Raw genomic sequence first — 14,371 nt, 5'->3', positions numbered from 1 at the left:
CATAGCCTTGTAAATCAGCGAGACTTCAGTAAAATAAATTAAAAAAAAAATGATACCTGTTCCGATTGGCGTTCAGACCTCAGACTGGGACAATGTTTTTCATTGTCCTTTGAAATCATCCTGTGATCTTGATCTAGATAAAAGACATCAGCAGAAGTGTTGAGACAGATGATCAAATCACATAGCTAGGTGAGTGAATCTTCAGATCAGGGCATACAAATCACCTGGAGATCATGTTAAAATGCAGATTCTGATTCGGTGGCTCCTGAGAGATAACCTCTAAGCCCTTGGAACATCTGTTTGGTCAGTGTCTTTGCTTAATGGTTTACCTTGGTCTGTGATGGATAATTTATGCCAACAGTGTGATGTATGGTGGAGACCTTGCCTGACCTCTGGAGGCTGGGTAACTAAGGTTAGCCATGCCCACTTGACTGACCTCTCTCAAGTCAAGTCCCTGGACACTAAGGTTCCAGTCAGCTCCCCTGGTTAGCAATACTTCTATTGTTACACAGATTTGCTGGGAGAATTAAGCACTGTTGATACAAATCCACGAGAGGAGGACCACTGGAAACTATCTCATCTCTCCTGAACTCTGTCCTACCTGACTTTTACTTTTGTTGATTTTTGTTGCTGTTATTGTTCAGTTGCTAAGTCATGTCCAACTCTCTGCCACCCCATGGACTGCAGCATGGCTCGTCTGTCCTGCACTATCTCCTGGAGTTTTCTCAAATTCATGTCCATCGAGTCGGTGATGCTATCTAACCATCTCGTCCTCTGCTGCCTCCTTCTCCTTTTGCCTTCAGTCTTTCCCAGCATCAGGGTCTTTTCTAGGTCAGAATACTGCAGTGCCAAGCAAACTCACAGGACCTTCCGGTCACATCCTCCCAGTCCTCCTCACCCCAACCCTGCCAGTGGCAGAAGCTTTTCTCCTTGAAGGTAGCTGGACTGAAAGGCCCTGCTCATTTCTTAAGATCAGTGGTGTTTCTCTTCTCTCTTCCAGGTGGCATTACTAACAAGGAAGGCAGGGGACCCTTAGGATTCTGGTCTCCCATTTCTTCAAGTGAAACTTGCCCTCACTCATTCTGAAAGGCACTTACCTTTAACCCGTACTTACTTTTGAAACGTTTTAACTGTTTATTTCCATTACTTCCAGGATATGTTTCCTTTAAAAACAAATTACACTTGTGATATTGTTATTTATAGTAAGAAACATACATTAGGTCTCCATCCCTGTTGCTGGCACACAGCTACTAAAGCCCTGAGGATTTCCTAAGAAAAAAGAGTAACAGGAGCATCTTTGGTTCTACTATTTGCTCCTTTGTCATCAGTTTCTGAAATTCTGAAAGACCTCCAATTCCATAAAGGTGGAAGAAGTATCTTATTATTCATAACAAGCCCTTTTCAACCACACTAGACTTTATGTTAATGAGGTAGTTTTGGAAAGTCATTAAGGATGGGGGGCTGGTTGTTAAGGGAATCAGCCGGGTGATTGGAGGGTTGGAACTTTCAGTCTCATGCCCCAATCTTCTGGGGAGGGTGGAGGGAATGGCTAGTAATATAATCATACGTATGTAATGAAGCCTCCATAAAAACCCAAAAGGACATGGTTTGGAGACCTTCAGGGTTGGTGACTTCCCACGTGGTGCAGTGGTAAAGACCTGTCTGCCATTGCAGGAGACCTGGGTTTCATCCCTGGCTCGGGAAGATCCCCTGGAGAAGGAAATGGCAACCTATTCCAGTATTATTGCCTGGAAAATCCCATGAACAGTGGAGCCTGAGGGCAGGCTATAGTCTATGAGGTCGCAAAAGAGTCAGATTGAACTTAGTGACTAAACAACAAGGGTTGGTGAACACAGAGATTCTGGGAGATTCTGCCGGCTGCAGAGGACACAGAAGCTCTGCACCTCGATCCCCATCCCGGGCCCTCTGCGTCTCTCCCACCTGTCTGTTCCTGAGTTAAATTCTTTCCTAATAAACCCTTCATCTAGTAAGTAAATTATTTTCCTGAGTCCCATGAGCTGCTCTAGCAAATTAATTGAACTCAAGGAGGAAACCTCCCATTTAAAGCCAGTCAATCAAAAGCACAGGTGACAACCTGGACTTCTGACTGGTGTCCAAAGCGGGGACAATCTTGCGGGACTGAGCCCTTAACCTGTGAGATGTGACACTGTCTCTAGGTAGATGGTGTCAGAACTGAGTCAAACCGTAGGGCATCTGATCGGTACCCTCGGAGACGTGGAGAACTGCTTGGGAGTGTTGGATAACACTCACCAGACACTGATTATATTAGTGCCTAAATCTAGGCAGGTCTTTTTGTACAATGCCTGTGCATATGTGCTTAGTCGCTCGGTCATGTCCGATTCTGTGTGACCCCATGGACTGTAGCCTGCCAGCCTCCTCTGTCCATGGAATTCTCCAGCCAAGAATACTGGAATGGATTGCTGTGCCCTCCTCTAGGGGATCTTACCGACCCAGGGATCCAACCCACCTCTCTTACATCTTCTCCATTGGGAGGCAGGTTCTTTACCACTAGCGCCACCTGGGAAGCCCCATACCATGCCTAACACTGTACATGTCTATCAGCAGAGGCTGCCAGCCGTGGTGCTCATCACTGTCATGAGATTATACACAGAGCCACTGGACACTGTTCAGACGCACCATACAAAGACACAGCAACATGCCTCTTATTCACGGATCCTTCCTCTTGCTCAGATATCCCAACTTTAATGGACATTTCCCCTTTTTGGTGCTCAGCATCTACACCTCTTCCTGGGGTTGGGGAACTGTCTCCTCTATGACTCTTGCTGGAAGGCAGGGCTCATCAACCAAGAGGGAAGCTAAGGGCTCTAGAACCTGTTTTCCTGGTCCCCTCAGATGCTGCCTCCACCTGGAAGAAGCGGGTACCTGGGGATTCACCCCGGTGACAGAGGCAGCCCAGCCATCTCCGGTCTCCAGGGTAATAGCAGCAATCAGCCAGCTGTGGTGTTGAGTTCAGATTGGAATGGGTATGATCATGGCCAACCAGCTGCTCATCTCTTCCTGCCTGCACTGTGGGCTTCCAGCTACTCATGTCTTTTCAGTAAATGGCTTTTCCACTTGTACCAGACAGAGCTAGTTACTCTGGCTTAAAACTCAAGATACTGACTGACTTTATTCTTAAAAAGCGCCTGCCTCCCATCACCTCCAGCCTCCCAGCATCTAGGGAAGGTTTCCTCCCCAGCAGTGAGCTAGAAACATTTAAAAGGCACATGGGTGGAAAAGAACTGGAATTCTAAGGTGGGGGTAGGGATGATGAAGACTGTTAAGAATAATTTCTCTCCTTACTAAGCTAAGAAATAGGATGGCAAGTTAGAATGTAACCAGTAATTTGAGCATCTTATAAAGCCTTTAAAAAAATGTTATGAATGTCAACACTAGGAGAAAAAGAACAATAGTTTCCTGGTTTTTCTCTGAATCCCTCCCCATGCCCCAACCCCCAATGTGAAAATCATGTGCCTTTGGCTTACACGTGCTTGAAATGTTCACTGTCTATTTCCTTCAGGATTACAGTTTTCAGTCTGTTACCTACATGAGTCATTCAATTTTTTTCCCCCGTACAACACCTGAGGGAGAACTATCATTTACCATCCAAGAGCACGGGTTCAATCCCTCTTCCCCAAGCAGACACAATCACTTAAAACACACAACATGATCTTCTTTATTTAATTGTTTAATCAGTTTACATTCCACAACTGACAGGTTATTTATTTTTATTTTTTCCATGAACAAGTCATTTAATTAATTACCAGACACTTTTTTTTCTTCGACCGATGGAAATACAGTATTTCTGCCAAATTCGAAAAAGAAAATTGCAAGATGCAGTCAGTGTCAGAAGTCCCCAAATGCTCTCTGCTTCCTCAGTTCTTGCAAAGTCACAGGAACCTGGCAATTTCCCTTTTCATCCCGCCCCTCCCACGTCCCTGTTAAATTCACCTCTCAGAATAGCACAATAGTTTCGAGATCTGGTTTGGATCACCTTTCCTGTAATTAATTAACTATGAGAAGGAACAGACAGTACAATAGATCTGATAAGATGTAGCATTCTTGTTAAGATTAAACAACACGTATTCACATCGTATCAGAACAAATGAACATAATATTTAATCTTATTTTAGCACCAATAACCACAGGAATTGCTACCTCCAAGGGCAGAGGTGATGTTGGACTCCTGCAGAACACATCACACCTTGTCTAACCAATCAGAAAGCACTATGCAAATTAAAGGTAAATCAATGTCTATTGACTGAGCAATAATCTGGTGGACCATAAACACTCCAGGTGTTTCGAGAGTTTTGTCGGCTATGGTCCCTGTCTAATGACCATATATAAAACATACTCACCGAATCAGCTCATTCTCTTTTGCTCAGAACATGGTATTTTAAATGAACCCAACCATGTCATATTGACTCTTCAAAATGCTTTGAGAACGCCCAGGGGTTGTTTGCTTGCATTTTATTCTGTACTCAGCACAAAGATCTCACTTCTTGTCTCCATCCCCAAAGAGGTTTCTTCAAATCTAAGGAAGGCCTCCAGGCAGGAAAGAGAGGTGGGCAACAGTGGACCCCGAGTCCCAGTGTAAGGGACAGAGCCTGTCATTGCCGCCTCCTAGGAGACCCAGCCCGCCTGTGGCCACTGCTCTTTTCACTGCTCTTTTAGCATTTAAGGAAAGTTAGGGGTTGAGAAAACAGCTCTGAATGTTGGTGAGATGCTATTGGCAGGTGACTGGACCAGGTGACAAGAGGTTGTGGAGACCTCTGTCCCTGACAAAGACAAGATCCGTCTGGCCCTCTCTCCACCCTCAGATAAAGGGCGTCTAGATAAAGCATAAGCTAGAGTTCCTATAGCTGAAAAAAGTGACTTGCTTGGTGGCTTCTAGAACTTGGGGCTGTGTCCAGGGGCAGCACCGACCCTCTGGGCCAGATGTGACGTGTTTGACAAGCAGTGGTCCTCTCCTTGGCCAGGATGGCAGCCTGGACATTGCTCCTGGGCTTTCTACGCAGGGCCAACATGGATCTCCAGCCTACTAGCCATGAGATCTGAGTGACTCACAGGTGAGGGGGGATTCCAACTCCTAACCAAGAGTCTAAATCTTTGCTGTCTTATATATGGTAGCCGGTGGCCTCGTGGGGTTACTGAGCCCTGGAAATGTAGCTGATCCAAACTGATGTGTTTTCTAACAGCAAAATTCACATTGAATTTTGAAGACTTCATTTGGGAAAAAATAAAAAATAAAGAACATCAAATAGCTCAGTAATTTTTATACTGAGTCCATGTTGAAATGATACTTTTTGATTCCATGTTGAAATGATACTTTTTTTTTTGATATGTTGGGTTAAAACAGGTACTAAAATTAATCCACCTGTTTCTTCAGACTTTTAAAAATGGGGCCACTAGGATATTTAAGATGGCGTGTGGTGCTTGCATTGTATTTTATCTGCTGGACAGCACTGCCCCCAGAGATGGTCACTGTGGACCATCAGAGAGCAGAAAGGTTTGGATTGATAGTATCACGGAGGAGGAAGGGTTAGGTCACTGGCCAAGCTTGGTGTGAATCCCACTCCTGGAGCAGCTAGTCTTCTCAGTCCTAGGGGAAGGCAGCTCTTTGTATTACAGGATTACCTGCCCATGTTCCTCTTTCCTACTTCTTCTTCAGGGTGCCCAGCCTTCTGGGGATCCTTCTCTGCTGCCATGCTGAGGATGCCCTGTGATTCTGCCACCTGCTCCTCCAAAAGTTTTCTTTATCTTACCTCTACCACCACGCCAACTCTGCTGCCCACCACCTCTCCCCTCCCCTCCCACCAAGGCTTTCATCATTCTGATTCGATCGCATCCTTAGCCAGACCCCCTCCTTCCGACAGTACCCGCCAGGTTGGTAGAGTAAGTCATAGATTACAAAGCAATTCACACACATCATCTCCTTTGAGACTCTTCCTCCTACTGACAGCGCTCCGTCAGTAACGATAGTAAAATGAGATCGTCAAAGTGGGCGGAAAGGCATCTGAGAATGAAAAGGTAGATAAAAGGCTTTGGACTCTGAGCACAAACTGGCTGTTAGCTTGAGGTTACTTTCCGAGGAGTGAAAGCGTGGGGTGAGAGCAGCAAGGAGGGACTCTCGAATGTACCTCCCACGGTAAGCGCGCTCCAGCACGGGTTCGAAGCCTCTCCCAAGATAGCAGCAGGACGGCCAAGGTGACTGGGCGCTCCAGGAGCCCTGGAAGCCCCCCTGTTTGGCTGAGGGGACGCAGAGACAACGGTGAGGTAACAAGATTCGCCCAAGGCCCCGAGCGAGCCAGTGACAAAGCGATTGATACCACCCCCGGATCGGGTCTCCCTGTTGACCTTCGCAATAACCTTCACCTTCACACTTGGATGACTTGCTTCTACTTTTCAGAAAATACATTTCACTTGAAAGGCCAAAACCTTTCAAACAGAGAGTTCCAAGTAGACACTTGTGACTGTCAGAGCAACAACCAGGAAACAAAAACAACCTCCTGGGCCAATGGCTTCCCTGCCTTGGAATCCCACCCAGAGTCGGGGTTTCCGGGCAGTCCACATAAGTCCTCAGAAAACTGAGGGCTACAGCAACGCATTTGTCTGGTCTCAATTCCCTCCCCGCTATTTTCAGTTTCCATTTTTATTTGTACATTTTTACAGATAGTCTGGAATAGTGAAACAGTCACACCATGGGTGGAGATGGGGAAAGAGGAGGAGGAGTTATGAAAGCTCTGTATGTGAAAGGCAGGTTTATAGTCACAGCGATACAGACACACTGATACACTCAGGCCAGAAAAGGTCTACGGTGACCCAGAGAGGAAGGCAAACGCATAGCCAGGAGAGGACAGAGGGACACAGAGGTCCCCGAGGAGCGAACACCCAGTCCTGGGAAGTGAAGGGCAGGGGTTGCAATTGCTGAGGTTGGTGTCTAGCAGAGTGAGGCCAGGTTTGAGTCACAGCTGTGGGACCCCCGTGCTGATACCCAGTTTTCTGTTTCTCAGTGGTGAACACACACCCCCTGCGGTTGGGTGGTTCCTCCATCCCTGGCTGGGCTCCAACCACACTGGGAGCAATGAACGACTCAGCTTTCCCTTAGAGCAGGTCTCATCGTAACACTGTAAGCTGATCCCCTGCAAAGCAGAAAGCATGCTGACCCTTTGGGAAATGCAATCTTTCCTTGTTTAGAACCTAGGATTGAGTTTTCCCCCAACAGGATCGCGCCCAGAACAACTCCCAGTGAATGCATCATAAGAACCTATAAGAACCCATGTGCTTCTGACAAAGCCATCTTCTTCACCAACTGACCGGAGAAAGAAGATCCCAGTGGCTTAACACTCATTCCCATCTTCAACTTAAAAGACCATTAGAATGTTTCAGAAATCTGATGTGTTCCCAACCCCTTGGGCAAGAACAGTGAGAATTATTAATGCTAGGAGAATGGTAAAAATAAAATAAAATAAATAAGGCATTGAATATGTGTCTTGGTTAACAGTTAACCGTTTTAGCTCATTTATGCTATTTTCTACATATGGTTTACTTATTTCATCTCCTCTGGGAATAACAAAGAGGGAGTAAGAGTGCTCTTGGCAAAATTGACTTTGGATAAAAGGAAGGAAGCCTGAGAGTGGGTAAATTAAGGAGCCGACTTCTCTGAGGAACCTGGATGACGGAATAAAATCCGCATGCTTAAGTGGGATAGAACTTCCTATTCAGCAGCGGGTCGTCTCATTCTAGGTTATCCTTTCTGCAGTGAAGCTCAGAAAACGCATGGAAGAATCCCATTCAGTGGGGGCTTGACTGCTGCAGGAGAATCTGAACAGTGTATAATTTATATGACACTTCTGGTTTGCAAATCACTTTGTAGTTTCTTGGTTACCCTTAATATACCATGAGGTAAAGTGTTAGCACTATCCTCATTTTGTGGATGAGGAAGTTCAAGTATGGAGAATACACAGTGCCCAGAGTCACCAATCATTTCAGCGCGGAACTGAAATGAGATGGACAGCAACTGCATTATACAACTATAGCTGAATTAGCGAGTTACTCTGGCTTCAGTACTCTTAGATCTATCATTAGATTGAGATGGCACTCCAAAAGAAAAGAAACAGGAAAAAAAAAAAAAGCAGCAGCAGAAAGAAATCACAAAGTAGGGATGTTTTAGCTCTGTTCTACACTGCCCCTCAGCTCTGGCACTGAACCACTTCTAAGGCCTGTTTGCTACCTCTGGGGGCTCAGAGCCCTGTGCATTCACTGCCTTGAACACAGGCTCAACTCCATATGACCCCACGGACTGTATCCCACCAGGCTCTCTGTCCATGGAAGTCTCCAGGCAAGGATACTGGAGTGGGTTGCCATTCCCTTCTCCAGGGGAACTTCCAGACCCAGGGATCAAACCTGGGTCTCCTGCATTGTAGGCAGATTCTTGACCTTCTGAGCCACTAGGGAAGCCCTCAACTCCACACACACCAGTATGGTTCTGCACTCCCGGGCTGCACCCCAGGGCCCAGCTGCCAACCCAGAGACACCACCGGTGAGGCAGGTATCGGGGCTACAGCCATTATGATGTCTCACAGACATGGAATTATGAACAACATTCTAGGACTTTTTCTTTTGTATTTTATTTTTCTAATTTTCTACAATGGGTGTTATTCAGGAAGAAAAAAAAGTCAAATAGCCAATAACAATGGAGTCTAAGAACTAACAATGTGTAAGAAATATTTTGCCCCATGGAAAGAGGGCAAACCCAGCCCACCATGCTGGCTGTGCTGAGGGATACCCAGAGCTTCTGTGACCATCAGTTGAGGGGGGCTGGTTTAAAACTCTGTCCCCTTACTGTTACTGTGCTGGAAGACAGCACAGAAGCCAACCCAGCTGTTATGTGCCAACTACTTCTATCTGTGGTCTAATCACCTCATGGCTCATCATTCCACCCTGGAAAGGGCCGAATGAGTCCCTGGGAAAGACTGGTCCCTGGAGCAGAGGGAACATACTTTGAAGAATGGCTTCTGTTTAGTTAGGAGAAGCAAGCACATATCCCTCACAAATCACACCAAAGATGACCAGAGTGTACCTCTTCCCACTCCTTCCCTCCCAGACACTTGATAATCAGTTCACTAATGCTCTCATCACCGACTTGATGGACATGAGTTTGAGCAAGCTCCGGGAGTTGGTGATGGACAGGGAAGCCTGGCGTGCTGCAGTTCATGGAGTCACAAAGAGTCGGACACTACCGAATGACTGAACCGAACTGAATGCTCTCATCCAGGTGATGAGTCCATCTTAAACACCTCTGGCTGATGTACTTGATTTCATGTCCCTGAATCTGACTCAGGTGGGCAGCTTTGGAGCCCTAAGCAGCCCATCCTCCCACTAAATCAGGACAACTACATGAAGTTCTTTCATCTTGGACCTCTCACCGTGATTGTGGATGAATACTAAGATGTACAGCCCAGACGCAGAGTCTCAGGGCACCTTCTTCCCTCATCAAAGGAAAGGCAAGCATTGCTAGGAGGAACTGCTCACTCCCAACCAGAGAATATACCCCAAAGGCACCAAGGCCCAGGGTGCCACATATGGACATGTGAAGCAGGAAGGCTTTGTGTTGATATGGTGGAGTCATTGAGTCTTTGTGACTTTGTGATCCCTGAAATGAAAAAGGTCTAGTTCTTAAAAGGCTGGGGCTTGTAGGAGGATTGAAGCTGGAACAGGCACACTTGAAATTTTCTTACACTCTGATGCCAGGGAAACACAGAACTCATGGAACCTACAGCCCCAACAAACAAGGAATGAGGGGGGTGCTGTTTGGAGCATATGAGCCTGTCTGAAGACAAATTCCTTAATTATTTTAGTTGACTGAAGTTGATGTAGAGGGACAGTGGAAGTGAGTAGGGAGAAAGGAATCAAACAGAAGAAGAAGCCAAAACTCTCAAGATGGGGAGAGAAAGAAATAGAACCTCTTTCCAGGCAGGCACCCCACTTTCCTGAATCCTAAGGGTCATAGGGCAAGGAATAAAAGCAGAAATAGGCCCTGGGCTCAAGGTCTACTTGCATGGAGCTCAGAACACATAAACAGTATAGGCTTTGTCTATATATCTGTAGGGAATTTGACCTTGACCTGGGGTGTGGGCTGGTGGGTAAGGCTGCTGACCGTGAATCTCACCAGAGGGTTGGGTCCTACTCTGACCTGGCGTGAGCAGGGTCTGAGCAACAGAGGCTCACAGACTGAGCCTCCTCCTTCCTCTCTTCCTGGTCTTCTTCCTCAGCCCTCACAGCACGACAGCTTCAGTAGGGGCTTGGGGTGGCACGTCCTTATCTGGGATCAAGTCCCTGTGCTGGAAGGATCGAGGTCACCAGAGCGGTTCTCCCACAGCCAGGACTGGCCATCTGCCCAGAGCTTCCATCCTGTCTGTGTGGCCAGGCCTTACCTGGCTCTGAGCAGACCCAGACCCAGAGTGTGTGCATCTGTACCTTTCTGACCAAAAAGGCAGGTCCAAGCTCCTGCTCTGCTAATGGTGAGCTGAGCCCAGGTGGTTTCCTTCTTTGAGTTCTCCTAACATTTTAGGGACATTTCAAAGGGATGCAGAAGATTGTGTTAAAGGTCTGTTATAAAGATGACCTGATGCGAAGAGCCGACTCATTGGAAAAGACCCTAATGCTGGGAAAGATTGAGGGCAGGAGGAGAAGGGGAAAACAGAGGATGAGATGGTTGGATGGCATCACCGACTCAATGGACATGAGTTTGAGCAAACTCTGGGAGACAGTGAAGGACAGGGAAGCCTGGCGTGCTGCAGTCCACGGGGTCACAAAGAGTCGGACACCACTTAGCAACTCAACAGTAACAACAATAAAGATGAGCAGTTGGAGAGAGTGGATGATCTATTTATGGCAAGCACAGGATTTTTTATAAAAGGGTATAAATCACAGGTTGATGAACAGTACTGGTTCCTTAAGAAAAGTTACTTAAGAAGAATTTAAGTGACTGATTACACATTGCCCTGTTTGGAATTTCTTACTCCATTTTCCCACAACTAGAAACTAGCTGAAATTCGGATCTGGTCACAGACAAGCCCTCTGCCCCAAACGGATGCTGGTGGACATCCACCTCTCCCTGCCGGGTGGAGCCCAGTCCAGATGCCTGGAAGCGAGGCACAGGTCTCTCAATCTGAGATACTTCCCCTTACTGTTCCTCAAGCCCAAGTATGCCTTTCCCCTGAAGCAGGAAATTGAACTTTTCAAAGAAAATTATTCTTTAAAAATTCCCTAAACAATTGAAACACTGGGTTCTCCTGAAAATTTTCTCCTTTCTCATAGAATAAATCCTCTGTTTTAAAAGTCATCCTTAGAAGTACAATTGGGAGCTAACAGCATTTCCTGCCCGGTCGTCCCCCAGCACCCCACACACAGGGCACTCACACGTGAGCCTTTGTGCAGAAGCTGACCCGTGTCGCTAGCAAGGAAGTCTTGAGTAGTACACCCAGATCTGCATCCAGGTGTGCATTGACACAAATGTACACAAAATGCACCAGAGATACAGACACACAAATACCCACACTCACATCCATCCACGCACATCAGATGCCCTATTTGGACGTGAATTGCACACACACATCCACACACAGTCAAAAAGAGCAGATGAGGAGAAAGGCAGGACTTGGAGCCTGGTGGGTGGAAGAGTGAGAAGGGAGATGGTTTCATAGGTGGGGAAAGGCGGGAGCCCGAGGGGAGATGGGGCAGAAGACAGGGAAATGAAACAGAGGGCCCGGCTAGGGGGGAAGGCTGCTGAGTGGGAGGCAAAGTGCCCAGAGCACATTCAGTTATGAAGCAACTGAATCCTCCGCTACGCGGTAGACCCATGTCTGGACAGCTCGGGGAATTCACTTTGCCTCCCAGGGCTGCTCGGCCCCTGCGGGGTCCCTGACATGACCGCTGGCTGCTGTTGCCCACTCCTGCCAGCAGATCCCGTCCCCACAGCTTTCACAACCCTCCGGCCGACATCACAGCTCGCCAACACCTGCAGTGCCAACATGCTCAACCGAGCCTGGGACACCGGGCTGGATCAAGGCCACCTCTGCTTGGATGCTAGCCACCACGATGGCAATTTTGGGATTCATGGCCTTGAATATCAAGAGGGAAAGGACAAAGATGGCAAGAGTCAAGAGTTCTCCGTGAATTTACACAATATCATACAAATTGGAGCCCATGGGACATGGTGGCTCTCTCTGCATGGGACCCATTTTCTCTCGTCTGTACAAAGGTCACCCCTAGGAAAGGGGTGGATGTCCAGTGACAAAGGACAGCTTCCGTGATGGGAAGGGAAAGGTCTCGTTTGGTGTTCGGACTTTATCCAGCAGTAACTGAGGCCACTCCCCTTCTCCCTCTTGATCCGCGCTCCCTTCTTCACTCATGGCTTGTGTGCCCAGATGTGTCTTGAACTCCCAAAGTTAGGGCGCCGAGTCCCGTGGCGTCCCAGGCCTGGGATGTGCAGCACCGCAGGTCCTCTGCCCAGGGCTTATGTTCTTGGTTCTGCCCTCAGGGAATTTCAGCCGCACTAAAAATAATAGAAAAATGCAACACAAATGACCGAAACCCCACACTCAGCAAACACAGAGGCACACACACACAGCAGGGATGTCAAGCTGCAGAACTGGCACCCACAGAGGCCCACCCTCGTGATGCTTCCTAGTTCCTGAGGCCTCCATCCTGGGCCATGAAACCACCACAAATGATAGACAACAGTCATGATCCAGTAGTATTTTTAAAAGGTGAAAAGAAAAAAAAGGAAACCATCCAAAGTTGTTGCACACATACATGCACACGTGCACGCACACACACACACACACACACACCAGAGGGTTACTCCAAGGCTCCGATATGCCCAGGGAGTGCAGGTTGGGTTTGGGGCAGGGCGGCCTCTTGTTTAACTGGGTGTAAGGCAGCTCGAAGGTGAGACTGGGCTTTCTGAGCATCCACAGAAGTGTCCTTTCATTGACGTGGGTCTTGCCTCTCAGCACGGCGTTCTCTCCCCCTTCCCACCTCCGGAACTTCATCCAAAAGTTTGGCAGCAGAGAGAAAACTTCCTTCTCGGTGGGTTTTCTCGTCCACTTTCTGGTGTGTCGCTGGTCGGCCAGGAAGGAAATCAGAACGGGAAGAGCAGGAGAAGAAAACGGTTCTGGAAATGGCCTCGAAGATCTGGTTACATTCTATGAACTAAGGGCGCTGTTTCTCTGCGATATGATCGGGGTTGGGGTGGTGTCCCCTCCTGTCGGCTCAGGGGATGGCATTTTCTTGTCTACACCTGTGCCACCCTGGACCACAGGCACCGTCTCTTCCCAGCCCCCTCCCCCCATGCCCCCATCCTTGTGAGTGGTGGGAATTGGGACCCTGTCTTTGAGGGGTGATGCTCACGCTGTCCTCAAGAAACCACGGAGTCAGAAGTTACAAATCAATGGAAGAGCCACGTGAGGGGAACGCCGTCCCCCATCTCGGTGATGAGGTGACACAGAGTCCGGCGAGATGTGGGTGCCTGAGCCGACCCCCACTCTGCCTTGGCACTGGCATTGTCTTGATTGAGTTTTGTCATATATATGTATATTATATATATATTTATATATATATATGTGTGTGTGTGTGTGTGAGTATGGGCTTGTTGTTTTAGCACACTGTCCCGTTCTCGGGTCTGGATTTGGGGCAGTTGGTCCTCGGGACAGGTTGGACAGAAGGGGCCAAGGTACAGAAGAATCCCGAGATCAGCGTGAGGCCCAGGCCCCCCCATGCACAGAACATGGACCATCCGTAGCCATGGCTGATGTCGTCGGGGAGTCCGTACAGGTAGCGGGGATAACGTGACAGCTCAAAGTTGATCCCGGCCACACAGGTGCACAGTGAGATGATGCAGAAAGTTCCTGGAAGGGGAGGGGAGACACGGGGGGGGGGGTAGGGGGCAGCGGAGAAGGCGAGGGAAAGGAGAGGAAGAGAGAGAGAAGGGAGGTTTATTACACTTTTTTAGTTTCTTGAATAAGAAAAATGAAAAGATGCAGGTTAAGGGTAACCTGCTAATGAGATCAACATTTGGAAACATTCACGGAGAGGGGAATAGTATCAAGGCTGCCTCATGCTCCAATAACTGCCCAGTCTTGGACAAACTCAGGATGTTTCTCCTTTGGGAAAATCCTAACAATAAATCAAAGGCCAGTTTGTGTAGGGTGAAGCAGAGCAGAAAAGCATTCAGCTCATTTTTCGAAAGCATTTAAAATTCACTGTCTTTCTTTGGAGACGCAGAAAACACCCCGTTCGCTACTTCTTTAAAGTGAAAAACATCTTTATTCCCTTCTTTTCCACA

At 47.7% G+C, this 14,371-nt stretch overlaps 1 protein-coding gene across 2 annotated transcripts in view; it reads right to left on the bottom strand.

Annotated features, from left to right (window-relative positions):
* Nucleotides 1-3,673: 3,673 nt before the first annotated feature.
* The window catches only part of TMEM178B (transmembrane protein 178B), a 398,699-nt gene continuing 388,001 nt past the window's right edge, over nucleotides 3,674-14,371 (bottom strand). The window contains exons 4-5 of one of the 2 annotated variants that reach the window (XR_006268618.1): nucleotides 12,879-13,934; nucleotides 3,674-12,580 (exon numbers count right to left, since the gene is read on the bottom strand). Coding sequence is in view for 1 of the 2 variants with exons in the window: in XM_043463892.1 (XP_043319827.1) it covers nucleotides 13,684-13,934 (251 nt within the window). In the remaining variant the exon portion in view is untranslated. Of the gene's footprint in view, nucleotides 13,935-14,371 lie in introns of both variants that reach the window. The other variant, XM_043463892.1, reaches the window with a different exon arrangement.

Source organism: Cervus canadensis, chromosome 3 (assembly GCF_019320065.1).
Source record: "Cervus canadensis isolate Bull #8, Minnesota chromosome 3, ASM1932006v1, whole genome shotgun sequence".
NCBI classification, from domain to species: domain Eukaryota; kingdom Metazoa; phylum Chordata; class Mammalia; order Artiodactyla; family Cervidae; genus Cervus; species Cervus canadensis.
This window is presented reverse-complemented; position numbering and strand designations above follow the sequence as displayed.